The following is a 16,571-nucleotide window of genomic DNA, read 5'->3' on the forward strand; positions in this document are numbered from 1 at the left end:
CATTCAACTCATCTGCCCCATTAACTGCCCATTCAACTCATCTGTCCCATTGACTGCCCATTCAACTCATCTGCCCCATTGACTGCCTTATTGACTGCCCATTCAACTCATCTGCCCCATTGACTGCCCCATTGACTGCCCATTCAACTCATCTGCCCATTGACTGCCCCATTAACTGCCCATTCAACTCATCTGCCCCATTGACTGCCCATACAACTCATCTGCCCCATTGACTGCCCCATTAACTGCCCATTCAACTCATCTGCCCCATTGACTGCCCCATTGACCTTATATGCCCCATTGAGATCATCTGCCCCATTGACTGCTCCATTGACCGCATCTGCCCCATTCAACTCATCTGCCCCATTGACTGCCCATTCAACTCATCTGCCCCATTGACTGCCCCATTAAATGCCCATTCAACTCATCTGCCCCATTGACTGCCCCATTAACTGCCCATTCAACTCATCTTCCCCATTGACTGCCCCATTAACTGCCCATTCAACTCATCTGCCCCATTGACTGCCCTATTGACTGCCCATTCAACTCATCTGCCCCATTGACTGCCCCATTGACTGCCCATTCAACTCATCTGCCCATTGACTGCCCCATTAACTGCCCATTCAACTCATCTGCCCCATTGACTGCCCATACAACTCATCTGCCCCATTGACTGCCCCATTAACTGCCCATTCAACTCATCTGCCCCATTGACTGCCCCATTGACCTTATATGCCCCATTGAGATCATCTGCCCCATTGACTGCTCCATTGACCGCATCTGCCCCATTCAACTCATCTGCCCCATTGACTGCCCCATTGACCTTATCTGCCCCATTGAGATCATCTGCCCCATTGACTGCTCCATTGACCGCATCTGCCCCATTCAACTCATCTGCCCCATTGACTGCCCCATTGACTGCCCCATTAACTGCCCATTCAACTCATCTGCCCCATTGCATCAACCACCCTAATGTATACCTGACGTGAGAAAGTTTTCATACCCTGTATTCCCTGTGTAGTCTCTTCTGTTTTGTCTGTCTGTAAAAATGCTGCGTCCTTGACATTTCCCAACCAGGCAGGTTTCCCCGTGGTGGTGAGGACAATCAGCGCGACAACAACAGCAACCAGAGCAGCAAACACCACCAGCAACAGCAGCAGTAGAACCTTCTCTCGCCGCGTCTCTATGCAGCATCGTGTGCGGTCGGAGCTTTTAATTTGAAACATTTTTTACAGCGTTACAAGAGAATTGTATGTCTGTTCCGTCATCTACTGGGTAATCAATGCGTATAAATAGATTTAATATGTTAAAGACTAACGAATGGATAACTTTTAATTAAACTATTAAAGACATATATCGAGTTTCACATCTAACATATGTAGATAAAGAAAATTAACAATCTCAAATTTAAGCTCTTTGTTTTGTTAGACATTTCTAATTACGACAAGAATGCCTGCCGTAAGTAAACAAAACATGGGAATTTTCCTACTTGAACTCATGTGTTTACACCGCGGGATAAAGCCTTTTAAAATAATTCAAATAAATAATGTTTAAGATAATAAGAAATAATTTACGTGGTTTCTTCAATGACATTTAAATTCTTTTCAGATGCTTCTATTGTGACACAAGATGGCGGCTGATCTGATTTCGCCATCTTGAGAGCAGTGTCTGAAGTGGTGGCTAATGTAGTTTTCTGTGATAAGAATAAGTTGGTTCAGTTTTCAATTACCTGATATATATATATATATATATATATATATATATATATATATATATATATATATATATATATATATATATATATATATATATATATATATATATATATATATATATATATACATAATTTTTTTAATGAAAAAAAGTCAAACATTAACTTACGTACTACAAGCCAAGTCACCAACTTGTCAAGAAATCTTGTCAAAAAATATTCTGCAATAAGCTGTGTTAGAAAATGTATTCAGCTACAAACCAACACTATAGTTAGTATTCAACCTGGTTGTAAACTTACGTTCCGCGTGATGATTTTAGAAGGAAAAAAAAAACCTATTCAGTTCTACGGCTGTTGGAAGCATGAGAATAGTCCCATACTTAACATGATGTAATATTCAAAGGCGGATTTACACCGACACAACACTTCTACAAATTTTAATTTTTTAACCAATTCCTTAACAGATTCCATTGACGCCTGTCTAGGCTTTTATACGCTTAGCAGTAGATTTACAAGTGAACTCTGGGACGAGACAAGTAACCACTGGCTAGGTCTAGCTCACCAATAAAGGCAGAAATTTGATCACTTAAACAATGTTTGTTTCCCAAAAATTAATCTTTAAAAAAAAATAAGGGCGTTATACATTAAAATAAAAACATAAGTTCTAATCGAATTCAAGACAGTTAATATAATGCATCTGATAAAGTATCAGTAAGCAAAAGTTAAATCGGCCTACGCCTATGTTTATCAAGTAACGGATATAAAAAAAATTAAAGTTTTTATCAATCATCAATAAAATACAAGAACTTCTCTGTTTTCTTTTATAAAAGAAACAGCGCTGTTAAGATAAGTGTACGAGTTGGCTCCCCTCAACGTAACCACAATTTGTTAAGCGCGCCAAAGGTTAGGGAGATAACACAAAGATTTCTTGAGTTTAGCATTGGCCTTATGATGGGAAGTTGTGTAACCTGGGAATAGATGAATGTCATTGAATGGGGACAGTGAATGGGGACAGTCACGGTTCACTTGTGTTTATCTTATGGTTAAAACTTATGTGAACACACACATACAGACATATACATACATACGCACTCAATCCCCTATTCACACATAAGCATACACATATACAAACGAGCAGTTTTTTTTTTCAAATTTCTCTCGTGGAAGTTGGGTCAATCTCTTAGGAGTGGGGGTTCCCGCTCCTACCCTCCAGACTTAATAGAAAACATTATTAAATTTATATTGAAAAACATATACTCGACATAGTCGCCCCGCTCCCCCTGAAATTTCGAATCATTCCCCCCCCCCCCCCCTCCCATTGGAGGAAATGTCTAAAAAAACATTCCAAGCAAGTAAATTCATACACACGCACATACATTCATAAATACATACATCTCTCTCTCTATATATATATATATATATATATATATATATATATATATATATATATATATTTATATATATATATATATATATATATATATATATATATATATATATATATATATATATATATATATATATATATATACATCCGAACGTGACGTCGACCATTAGGCTAAAAACACAAATGTGACATTGACGTCTGTGATTGTTGTTTGCTTGAAGCTGCCCCACGTCAAGAGACGTCCCAGCATATTTTCTCGTGTAAATCATCACATCATCACATCAATTATACAAAAACAAATCAGGGGACATGTAAACACGTCAAGAATATAAATATAACACCATAACACAACAAAAGCATCTGACATAAAAAACACCCTCAAATGACACACATCATTCGACACCAAGATGAGAACAACATGACACCAAGCATATGACACCATAGCACAACACCCTCAATATAACATCAAAACAATAACACCTTAACATGACACCCTCCATTCGACACTAAGAGGAGAACAACATGACACCAAGCAAATGACACCAAGATGATAACACCATAAAACAACACCCTCAATATGACACCAAATCAATAACACTTTAACATGACACCCTCTATATGACACCAAGACGATAACACCACAACACAACAACCAGCAGGCGACACCAATTACCCGCTGATTTTTTTCCGCCCTACAACCCCACCAGAGCCAAGACGAATTGTTCAAACGTTTTAACGCTGTTATTAAAACTTCAATCGCTCTCTTGTATACGGTTATAAACATTTCAATAGCTGTCTTGTATTCTGTTGTAAAAATCTCAATACATGCCTTGTATTCACACCCTCTCTCAGACCAGAACCTGAGCCAGTACAGCAACAAAGTATTCTAGTTCGACAAACCACGTGATAACCGTGTTCAAAAACATTTTACTGCAACCTTTAATAACAAGCAGTAGGTTTAATGATAAGTGAAATATACTCTCTAAACGCTAGCGTGTTTAATCTACAGTGCCACTAACGCCTACAGCTATTTATACATCATCTCATCTAAACTAATTCTCTGGACAACCAACCATGGAGATAGAGAGTGACCCTGAAGATACGGACGTACAAGAGACCACAAATTTTCCTTCTGACCTGGGTCTGACGATGGACCAGGAATACTTGACGATTCTACCAGACCCACCTTCTGAGAGGAACCACCACGACAATCCCCAGATGATTAACGATGACGTTTTTGTCGATGCTTATAAGTTGAACAACGCGGCCAAATCGGACGTAGACTCGTTGGACGATGACCGAAAAGTATACTCCGAAATATTGGCCAGTGACCACACCTTGGCCAATGACCACACCTTGGCCAATGACCACACCTTGGACCCTCAGAAGTTGGCCAGTGCCAGAAGTCTAGAACCGACGTACCGGTACAAAAAGTTCATGTACGAGACGGCCAACTTCCCCCACCCGCCATCTGTTGGAGAAAACACGAGCACAAAAGATGAGTACATGAAATACATGCTCGACAAAACAAACTTCCCCGTCTACCACACGGAGGGCAGGAGGAGTAGGAGAAACTTTTCCGGTGACGTCATAGAATCCGACATGTTTAACCAAATAAGGTAAATAATTAATTAGGAAAAAAGGTGTTAAAAGTTAATTATTTCTAATGAATAGCTTTATAAACATCGCATTCGAATATCTTCACATACGAATGCGCGCTGTGTTGTTTCTTAAAACATATTTGTTTACAAATTTGAATTGAAATTCAATGATGTTAAGGTTGGTAATCTGTTTCAATGTGGTATTTTTGGAAATGCTCAGCAATGCTAAGTGATTAAGATCATTTACAAGATTTGTTTTGATAATGAACAAGAAAAAACAAATCTCATAGAATATTTAAGAAACTTCTTAAACGAAAACAAATATGAGTAAATGTCTGAGTTTAAAATCAAGCAATCGATCAATAGTCCCTTAACTCCAGGGGTAGTTGGGGCACCTGCTACATGCCCTTGTCATCTTAAAAACGAAATTACAAAACTATTTTTAAATATTGTTGTAACCATGTCACCACATTACCATTTAATCATGGTATCATGCACCATGTAACCATGAAACTATGTACCCATGTAACCAAGTAACTATATAGTTATGTAACCATGTAACCATAAACCTATGGAACAATGTAACCATATACCCATGTAACCTTATACCTATGTAACAATATAACCATGTAACTATATAACCATGTAACTATATAACCATGTAACCATGTAACCATGTAACCAAGTAACCATGTAACCAAGTAACCATGTAACCATATACCCATGTAACCATATAACCATGTTACCATGTAACCATGTAACCATGTAACCATATACCCATGTACCCATATAACCAAATAACCATATAACCATTTAACCATATACCCATGTACCCATATAACCATATAACCATTTAACCATTTAACCATATACCTATGTACCCAAATAACCATATAACCATGTAACCATATAACCATGTAACCATATAACCATGTAACCATGTAACCATGTACCCATGTAACCATATAACTAAGTAACCATATAACCATTTAACCATATACCCATGTAACCATATAACCATATAACCATGTAACCATGTAACCATGTACCCATGTAACCATATAACTAAGTAACCATATAACCATATAACCATGTAACCATGTAACCATGTAACAATGTAACCATATAACCATGTAACCATATAACCATGTACCCATATAACCATAAAACCATGTACCCATATAACCATATAACCATATAACCATGTAACAATGTAACCATATAACCATGTAACCATATAACCATGTACCCAAATAACCATATAACCATGTAACCATATAACCATGTAACCATATAACCATGTAACCATGTAACCATGTACCCATGTAACCATATAACTAAGTAACCATATAACCATTTAACCATATACCCATGTAACCATATAACCATATAACCATGTAACCATGTAACCATGTACCCATGTAACCATATAACTAAGTAACCATATAACCATATAACCATGTAACCATGTAACCATGTAACAATGTAACCATATAACCATGTAACCATATAACCATGTACCCATATAACCATAAAACCATGTACCCATATAACCATATAACCATATAACCATGTAACCATATAACCATGTAACCATGTAACCATGTAACCATGTAACCATATAACCATGTACCCATATAACCATATAACCATGTAACCATATAACCATGTACCCATATAACCATAAAACCATGTACCCATATAACCATATAACCATATAACCATGTAACCATATAACCATGTAACCATGCCCCTATTCTTACAGCTTCACTAGAGAACGATGCTGTCTACAAACCCTGTGTGAAAAAATTCTCCTCTTCCTGTTGCTGTTGTCCCTAGCAGCGTTGGTTGCTGTTGTCGTGACGCTGATTGTTATGAAGACGTCTCAGTACAAGTACGGAAGTTTCATGGCTCAAGCCGGATGTGCCAATGGCGTTATGGATATGACAACCCCAAGTACTAGCACCCAAAATCCAACGGCACCCCAGCAAAATGCTGAAGCACCTATCACTAAACAAGGTTTTCAATTTTAAGCCACTTATTTCACATCTCAGAAAAAAAATTGTATAAAAGCCTAGCAAATATAATGGAAGATAAATAATACATCTAATACTACTAAAACTAAACTTTGTTTACATGTTTGAATATTCATTTGTTTGTCTGATTTCGTACTGTAGGGAAACTGCTCAATATGGGGGGCTGTAAAATAGTATGTAGGTAGAGAATAATTGTTGATTGCAGACAGACTGTTAATCACACATTTTTTTAAAGACATTAATTAATTTATTGATTTATTCTTAGGTAGATTAACCACATTTGTTTTAAAGTTTTAGAACAATGGCTTAACTTTGACTGAATAGTGATGTTTGATAACTCATTTTTTTGTTTGTTTGTTTTTCTGATTTGTTATTGGGGAGAATCTTCATTATGTGTAGAGGTGTGAAATGGTATTTTGAGTGGTAAATATTGTTCCTTCTTAAACACACTGTTAATTACAAACTAATTTAAAGCCGTTAATTAATTTATTGATATATTCATGGGTAGATTAACCACATTGTATATAAAAGTTTAGAACAATGACTGTAGTAATGGTAAAAATATATTTTCTTGTTACAACAATGTTTTCAATTATTTTTCCTAAGGCCTACATATGAATGATAAGGTTGACTATCAGGACCTCGCGGGGCACAGGGCAGGTGAAGTAGAGTTCACCTGTTTGTTTGTTCTAAGCATATGAAGGGATAGTGTGGTCAGAGACATGCTCGGCTGGAATCGTTTATTTAAACGATAAAAACATGTTGTCTGAGACTTGGCGGGACAGTGGGCAGGTGAAGTAGAGTTGAGTAGGTCACCTGTGACGTCAGTATATGAAGGGATAGTCCGAAATCGTTGTTTTCGGTGTTTTTAAAAGATAAAAAACATATTTTTGAATGTGGGGTCTGTTTCTTTGTGACGATAAGTGACACTGCAGTAGCGTAGCGAGGAGGGTGGGCGGGGGGGGGGGGGGACATGTCCCCTGGCGCCGACCTTAGGGGGCGCCAAAATGGGTTGGAAAAATAAATTGAAAGGTTGAGGGGGGTGCAAATCGAAATCATGAGATGGGGGTGGTGGTGGTGCACATCGAAAGTTTGAGGGAGGTGCATATCAAAATCTTGCCGGGGAGGGGGCGGGGGGGGGGGGAGTTCAAATCGAAAAGTTTGTCCCCGGGCGCAGAAAAGGGTCGCTACGCCTCTGAGTGACAGACGTGATGTTTTTTGAGGGATAACCCCCGAAACCCACAGTTATCCAACGGGTGACGGGTAGTCTAGTTTATTATATTTTTCTTTTGACGTTTTTATAATACTAAAAACTTCGGAATAAAACTTTAGTTAAAAAAACTCAAGTTTTTTTTTATAAAATTGTTTTGCAGTATCAAATATGTCTTTTTTTTCAAATCCTTTTGAGTTATGTTATGCTTGTGTAATATAAAATCAAGGGACACAACCTATCCAAAGCAGTGGGTCACAGTTCCTATGGCCCTATTAATTAGAGCATGATACAGCAGGAAATAGGGCTTGTAAGTCTCTTTCGATTAAAATTCGAAATCTTGTTAGCCAGGGAAAAATCTACATTTTCGAACTTAAATAATAGCTATTTGTTTTTAGGCCTCGCTTCAAGATTCAATAATACCAAAGTACCTAAAATGCAACAATTATACATTTTTAAGTAACAGTACGCCTACCGCTAGCACAGGCTGTCCCGTGACCTACTTACAAGCCCTATTGAGAGAAACGTAATGTATTTAAAGCACATAGTGTCACACAAGGCTATCTGTAGTCTTGTGATTATCTATCGCAATGTGGTTACCTGTCTGTGATTACCTGTCATGAAGTAACTACCTGTCAGTGATTCCCTGTTACTCCTCGGTGACCTAAAACCAGCTGTTTATAAACATATGAGTACTGACCCATTTAGCCCTTATTTGAACCCTTTAAACTAAAACATTTTGTCACAGAACCTAAGCGTCACCTAACGTTTGGTATCTGATAACTGTATCAAACAAATAAAAACACCAACTGATGATTTGCCTGTATTTCACAGATATTTGTTTGTCGACGGACTGCGTGGAGGCAGGTAAGAGATAGGTTTAGAAAATCTTTTGATCATTTTTAAGTTTTTAGATTCAACAGCTTAAATATTAGGCTAACTTGGGCAGGTTTTTTGTTAAAGCAACGAATGTATACTATTCTAACGAGGATTCAATGTAAAATATTATCAAATTTATAATCTTACCAAAAGTTAGCTGTTTTTTTTATCAAACTAACTTAATAAGGGGGATAATTTAAGGGAGACAATGCAATCTTTTATATACTGTCATAAGAATACAAAGCAGTCACGCTCTGCTGTTCACCATGAAGCGAAACTGTGTCTGTAATATGTAATCATAAACACATTATCGGTTTGTGTCTATTTAACCATACAAATATTTCATCGTATTTCATCGTTCTACTCCTAATGTAGTGAAATATCGTATTGTATCGTTGGATTAATTAGAACACAATAATAACTGTTGCTGTATGAAGCATCGATTCTTTCTATACATAAAATGCCAAGATTGAACAAAAAATGGCTTAAAACTACTGACTGTTTGAGAAGATATAAGTTCAAGAAACAAGCAGAAACAGAGTTTATGGGTTTAAAAAGTGGCTAAAAATGAAGCTGCCGCAGTTGCTCTAGAACAGTCACAGATTATGAAGATGTAATAGATAACATTGCTTAAGATATGGAACACGTGACATTTATGTTGCCGTAGATTAATTGTAAAAATTGTAGATTGTAAAAATTAACAGATAAAAAGAACTGTCAAAGGATAAACTAATTTGATGTTCTGCTTCTTCATTCTAAATGTCGGTGTTGTAATTAAGTATACGTGTCAACTGGTTATGCGCCATTGAGGCCATTGACTCCGATTTCAGCCTGCTGTTCTTTTTGGATTTGCAGCAGTTGTTTGATTTTGGAGTTGTCTCTCCCAGAATAGTGGCTGTTCCCAGTAAACGAGCCTCATCTGCCCGAGGATTTGAACTCGAGACTTTCGGTTTAGCAACCATGAGCTTTACCGACTCGACCACACCGACCGCTAAGTTGACGTTGATTATAATATACAAAAAATGGAAAAAAATTAAGAAGCACGGATAAAACGAATATTTAGGGAATATAAAAGAAGCGTGGATGATAGTTTAGTTTTTTGTTATTTTTTTTCAACCAATAGGAACGTTTGTTTTTAATTTAAAATTTGCTTTGCCGTGATCATAATCACGTGACACAATAACCACGTGACATACAATAACCACGTGATTCCTCCCTCATCGATCAGCTGCCCGAATCAATCAGGCCATCGATTACACCGTGGCACCGTGTGACGACTTCTACCAGTTCGCCTGTGGTCGCTGGCTCAAGACCAACGTCCTTCCTGACGACAAGTTCAGCTCAACAACCCTCGACCGCCTCGTGTCGGAGGTGGAGATTATCATCAAAAGTAAGCTCACATCTGGACTGTTTTAACAAAATTTCTTACATTTTATAAATGATTTTTTTTACATCATGTCGATAGAAAATCACAGACAAACAAAAAAGAAAAGAAATATAAAATAAACAAAAATTTCTAAAATATGATTTCATTGGTTAAAATTTCCCAACTAGTCTTCTTTACTTGTATCTATAAAGCACTGAACTTATTATTTCTCATGTATCAGATTTGCTTGAAGAGCCTTACAGACCAACGGACACCAGTAGCATGAAAAAGGCCAAAGATTTCTATGCTTCATGTATGAAGACAGGTACTGTAACATTAGGATTTACATGCTTCATGTATGAAGACAGATACTTGTTCTGTAACATTGAACAACGGCTGACGTTAAACTCTTTGTACTCCAAACATAAACAGTAACGTCTTATGGTCCAACAATGTCTCCCATTATCCCGTCTATGGGGCTGATGAAGTAGAGTTTTTCTGTTTCAATGACCTCCGCATATAAGGGATAGTGTGGTCAGCACTATTCCAGCCGCCTTTGTTACCCTAACGTGAGTCAGGTACTCATTAAAGCCGGGTAGACTCAGGAACGTCGTACGTACTCGAACACTGGATCCGAAACCGAGACTTTCGGGCTAGCAGCCGTAAGCTTTACCATCCGAACAATTCAATTAACCAAAAATATTTGTTTACAACAACTCTTTCAAAAACACAACGATATCTCACTTTTGACATCGGCCTTGTCATACACGTTTGTCTTGGCTCGGTGCTCTCTTGTCCTACAGACACACCACTTGTTACCACATACCATCTACCATATTATCAACACACGCTTTTTACCATATACATCCCCATATCCCATTACCCAGATGTACCCCTATATCCCATTAACCATATTTATCCCCATATCCCATTACCCAGATGTACCCCTATATCCCATTAACCATATATATCCCCATATCCCATTACCCAGATGTACCCCCATATCCCATTACCCAGATGTACCCCTATATCCCATTAACCATATTTATCCCCATATCCCATATTCCCAGATGTAATCACCGCCCGGGGTGTCAAACCTCTGCTAGCCCTAATGTCCAGCCTAATGGGAGGGTCACCTTTGACCAACGCCACCTGGAGTGAGACGACCTTTGACTTTGATGAGGCCCTGTATAATGTGAACCTGTACAGCAGCTTCCTGGTTGTGGCAGCCTACGCCAGCAATGGTCCGCTCAACATATCCCGTCAGATGATCATTGTAAGATTTTTAAATCTCGTCAGATGATCATTGTAAGATTTTTAAATCTCGTCAGATGATCATTGTAAGATTTTTAAATCTCGTCAGATGATCATTGTAAGATTTTAAAATCCCGTCAGATGATCATTGTAAGATTTTAAAATCCCGTCAGATGATCATTGTAAGATTTTTATATCCCGTCAGATGATCATTGTAAGATTTTAAAATCCCGTCAGATGATCATTGTAAGATTTTAAAATCCCGTCAGATGATCATTGTAAGATTTTAAAATCTTGCCAGATTATAATTGTAATATTTTAAAATCTCGTCAGATTATAATTGTAATATTTTAAAATCTTTTCAGATTATAATTGTAATATTTTAAAATCTTTTCAGATTATAATTGTAATATTAACTTGTGTTACGTTCGTGGCTAACCACTAGATAATAAATATAAGAATAGTGTTTAAAAATTGGTCCTTAAAAATTGAATGTTATAACTAATTAAAACACCATATCACTGATATTACATACTATTGCACGTCGCAATGTACTCACCCAATGTTCTCACTGTTCTAAGATCGACCAGCCTAGCCTGTCCCTGCCCTCTAGAGAGTACTACCTGCTGGGACGGACCAGCGCCCCCCTTGTTGCTCTAGAGAACATGTTCTACGGCTTCAGCAGACTGATGGGGTTGGCAGACGACAGCACGGCCCGAGCAGACATCGCTGATGTCGTCACATTTGAGGTCCAGCTGGCAAACGTAGGGAGGTTTTTTTGTGTGGCAGTCATAGAACTAGAGAGTTGTTGGAGCCATTTTATATGTGGCAGTCATAGAACTAGAGAGTTGTTAGAACCATTTTAAATATGGCAGTCATAGAACTAGAGAGTTGTTGGAACCATTTTAAATGTGGCAGTCATAGAACTAGTCATAGAACTAGAGAGTTCTTGGAACCATTTTAAATGTGACAGTCATAGAACTAGAGAGTTGTTGGAACCATTTTAAATGTGTGCTTAGGATTAGAAAAGCTTAAAACATTATATATATATATATATATATATATATATATATATATATATATATATATATATATATATATATATATATATATATATATATATATATATATATATATATATATATATATACTCATCGAATGATTTGTTGGAGTATGATTCACAAATTTGATTCAGACGTATCGGTCTTCCCTTATCTGTCCCCATCTCTCCCCATCTGTCCCCATCTCCCCCATCTTTCTCCATCTCTCTCCATCTGTCTCCAATTCTCTCCCCCATCTGTCTCCCTTTGTGCCCCATCTCTCCCCATCTCCCCCCTATCTCCCCATCTCTCCCCATCTCCCCCCTATCTCCCCATCTCCCCATCTCTCCCCATCCCCCTCTCCAACAGATCTCAATGACAGCCCTAGAGAGACGTGACGCCTACAACCTGATCAACCCGACAACCCTGGGAAAACTTCAGGAGAAATATGGCCAGGTACGTGCAGGTGTCCATGTACACATTTCATATCCTCCTGTACAAAGTAATCGTATCATAAGTGTTCATGTACACATTTTATCTCTTCCTGTAGAGAGTAACCGTATCATAAGTGTTCATGTACACATTTCATCTCCTCCTGTACAACGTAATCGTATCATAAGTGTTCATGTTCACATTTCATCTCCATCTGTACAAAGTAACTGTATCATAAGTGTTCATGTACACATTTCATCTCCTCCTGTACAAAGTAATCGTATCCTAAGTGTTCATGTTCACATTTCATCTCCATCTGTACAAAGTAACTGTATCATAAGTGTTCATGTACACATTTCATCTCCTCATGTACAAAGTAACCGTATCATAAGTGTTCATGTACACATTTCATCTCCTCCTGTACAAAGTAACCGTATCATAAGTGTTCATGTACACATTTCATCTCCTCATGTACAAAGTAACCGTATCATAAGTGTTCATGTACACATTTCATCTCCTGTACAAAGTAACCGTATCATAAGTGTTCATGTACACATTTCATCTCCTCATGTACAAAGTAACTGTATCATAAGTGTCATGTACACATTTCATCTCCTGTACAAAGTAACCCTGTCATAAGCGTCAATGTACATATTTCATCTCCTCATGTACAAAGTAACCGTATCATAAGTGTCAATGTACATATTTCGTATACACATCAATCATCGAACTGCATCAATTAAACAGCTAGGATGTTTGCATTTTACTTTTATCCTAAGCATTACACTATCCTAATTAATTGACATGTTTGTATTGTATTCTTGCGTAAGTTATGTTATTGATTCTAAAATTTACGATACACACATTTTTAAAAAAATGAAGTTGATGTAAATTATGACTGTACCAATGTTACCAAAGAAGCATCCTACCTGATGCAAACAAAAATAGTACTGCACGTGGACAATTGCAACATTCAGCGTTAAACGTTGTTCAATCTCATTGGTGTATGACTGCATGGCATGACATTTCACTTTGCTGACCAAATGAATTTGTATAGATCTTCATGTCAGCAAGGCATACCTTTGTCTAGGACTCTAGATCTTCAATGTTGCTGAATAACTAAAATATTGGTCGAGATCCTCAACTGGACGAGACCTAATTTTGTTGACCAATTAAAATATTTGTCCATATCCTCAACTGGACGTGACCTAATTTTGTTGACCAATTAAAATATTTGCCCAGATCCTCAACTGGACGAGACCTAATTTTGTTGACCAATCAAAATATTTGTCTAGATCCTCAACTGGACGAGACCTAATTTTGTTGACCAATTAAAATATTTGTCCATATCCTCAACTGGACGTGACCTAATTTTGTTGACAAATATTTGTCTAGATCCTCAACTGGACGAGACCTAATTTTGTTGACAAATATATGTCTAGATCCTCAACTGGACGTGACCTAATTTTGTTGACCAATTAAAATATTTGCCCAGATCCTCAACTGGACGAGACCTAATTTTGTTGACCAATCAAAATATTTGTCTAGATCCTCAACTGGACGAGACCTAATTTTGTTGACCAACTAAAATATTTGTCTAGATCCTCAACTGGACGAGACCTAATTTTGTTGACCAATCAAAATATTTGTTCAGATCCTAAACTGGACAAGATACTTCCAGAAGACGCTGAGTGACCCATGTATTGGCATCACGGATGTAGGAGCAGACGAAGAGGTCAACATCCGGGCCATCAAATATCTGGACAAGCTGGTTGTGTTGATGAACCAGACGTCAAGAAGGTTTGTTACCTGTCAGTTACGTCATCGACATCTGCATATTACCTCACATGGGTACCACTCGAGAGAAAAGTGGCCTTGCTTTTTTTTTCGTTTGTTTGAGTGGGGGGGGGGGGACTTTAATTTTGCACTAACTTCTTCAGTTTAAAAAGTGATGAAAATAATTTTAAGAGATAAAATACTACACTCTTTTGAAATGATTGCATAACAAAAGAAATAGTCCTCCCTTGATTAAATTTAATTTTATTTTAATTTTGACCCATCCCCACAATTTTAGTTAAAATCTGTGAATGTTATAGAATAAATACAACACGTCTCAAATGTTTATATCACCAGGACGTTGTCTAACTACTTGATGCTGAGAATGACCAAGTTGGTAGCACCTGCTTTAGGAGACCAGTTCCTGACAGTACTTCTGGACTTCCAAAAGGTCCGTTTCCTTCTCACGTGTGATTGGTGTTAAAACATGACATGCCTTGTTCAAGGTTGATATAATTGTCCTATTATTTTGATACATTTGATACTTTTTCCCCATTAATCTGTCCCATAGCCTGGTACCCAGGAGAACTTGGTGGACTCATGGACGTCAAACAGTCACTAGTCCGAGATCCGAACTCGAGACCTCTGGCAGTCAAATGCTCTACTATTTGATCACACTGTTCCATAAGTAGCTTACTATAGGATCCCATTTTTCATGGCTTTAATTATATATTTAAGTTCTCCTGTTGGAGTTGTAGATTCGCAAGCACAAAGAAATGTGCCTTGACAAAACAGAGCGTTAACCAGATATTTGTACAGCGTGCTGTGTTTTTATGTTTCCTATACTTTCTTCAATTGTGAGCGATCCTATGGTCTGAGCAAAAGTGGCGAGAAATTTATTTCGGTACCCTCTGTTCGAGGTTATGGCATCCATTGTTTTTTGTTAGCGCAATTTCCATTCTGGAGAATTGCGTTTATTAACTCGTCATTTCTGGGAATGGATGGATGAATGGATGGATGAATGTATGAATGTATGGATGAATGTGTGTCCGGGCTTTAAGTCGTATCTCCTCCTCAACGAAGCAATATCGATGACTAGTTCCAAAAGCAATTATGTTAAGCAAGTTACGAGAATGACCATAGGCCATAAAAATTACGGGTTTCTTTAATGGATTTCCCGGAAAAGCCAAAAAACCTTTTTAAAAAATGCAGTTTTTGGCCCATATCTCGGCAACCAGACCACTAAGCGACTTGAAACATGTACCAATCGATTCCTGCCATAATTTAGAACAATATTGCCGAAGAAAGTTTTCAAAAATATCCTTTCGTTTGGTCACAACATTTTTTTTGAATTAATTAAAATTTGGACCGAATTAGTAGGCATTTTTTCCAACCACACCACACGCGTCATCACGTTCAATAGCTGCGCCATCGCGTTCCATGGCTGCGCCATCACGTTCAGTAGGCGCGCAATGGTTTTTAGTCATGTAACTCTATTGTAAATAAAACATGTAAAATACTGAAAAAAATTAATAAAAAACGTTTTAATAACTAACCAATGGTTTTACTAACCCTGCTCTTGATTGACAGAGCTATTTTTAGATAACATAAGGAAATTGCGCTAAAATTGTCACTAGACTTTTTAATTACCTTGTTGATGTTTTATTGGGGAACGGCATGGCTTAGCGATAGAGCTTTAGACTGCTAAACCGAAAATCTCGAGTTCGAATCCAGGTTCAAATCAGTAGAACGTCTCTGAGTCAAAAATGTTCATTGATTTATTTCTTAAAATGTATGTCAATATATATATATATATATATATATATATATATATATATATATATATATATATATATATATATATATATATATATATTTA

At 37.3% G+C, this 16,571-nt stretch overlaps 1 protein-coding gene across 1 annotated transcript; it reads left to right on the forward strand.

Annotated features, from left to right (window-relative positions):
- Positions 1 to 4,172: 4,172 nt before the first annotated feature.
- LOC131939696 (membrane metallo-endopeptidase-like 1) lies at positions 4,173 to 14,994 on the forward strand. The gene is made up of 10 exons (XM_059298157.1): positions 4,173 to 4,717; positions 6,465 to 6,718; positions 8,780 to 8,812; positions 10,053 to 10,214; positions 10,432 to 10,515; positions 11,261 to 11,466; positions 12,026 to 12,208; positions 12,854 to 12,940; positions 14,571 to 14,716; positions 14,991 to 14,994. The coding sequence occupies exons 1-10, from the start codon at positions 4,173 to 4,175 to the stop codon at positions 14,992 to 14,994; spliced, it is 1,704 nt and encodes a 567-aa protein (XP_059154140.1).
- Positions 14,995 to 16,571: the final 1,577 nt, after the last annotated feature.

Source organism: Physella acuta, unplaced genomic scaffold (assembly GCF_028476545.2).
Source record: "Physella acuta isolate Inbredline_101_S28 unplaced genomic scaffold, ASM2847654v3 ptg000290l, whole genome shotgun sequence".
Taxonomy (NCBI): domain Eukaryota; kingdom Metazoa; phylum Mollusca; class Gastropoda; family Physidae; genus Physella; species Physella acuta.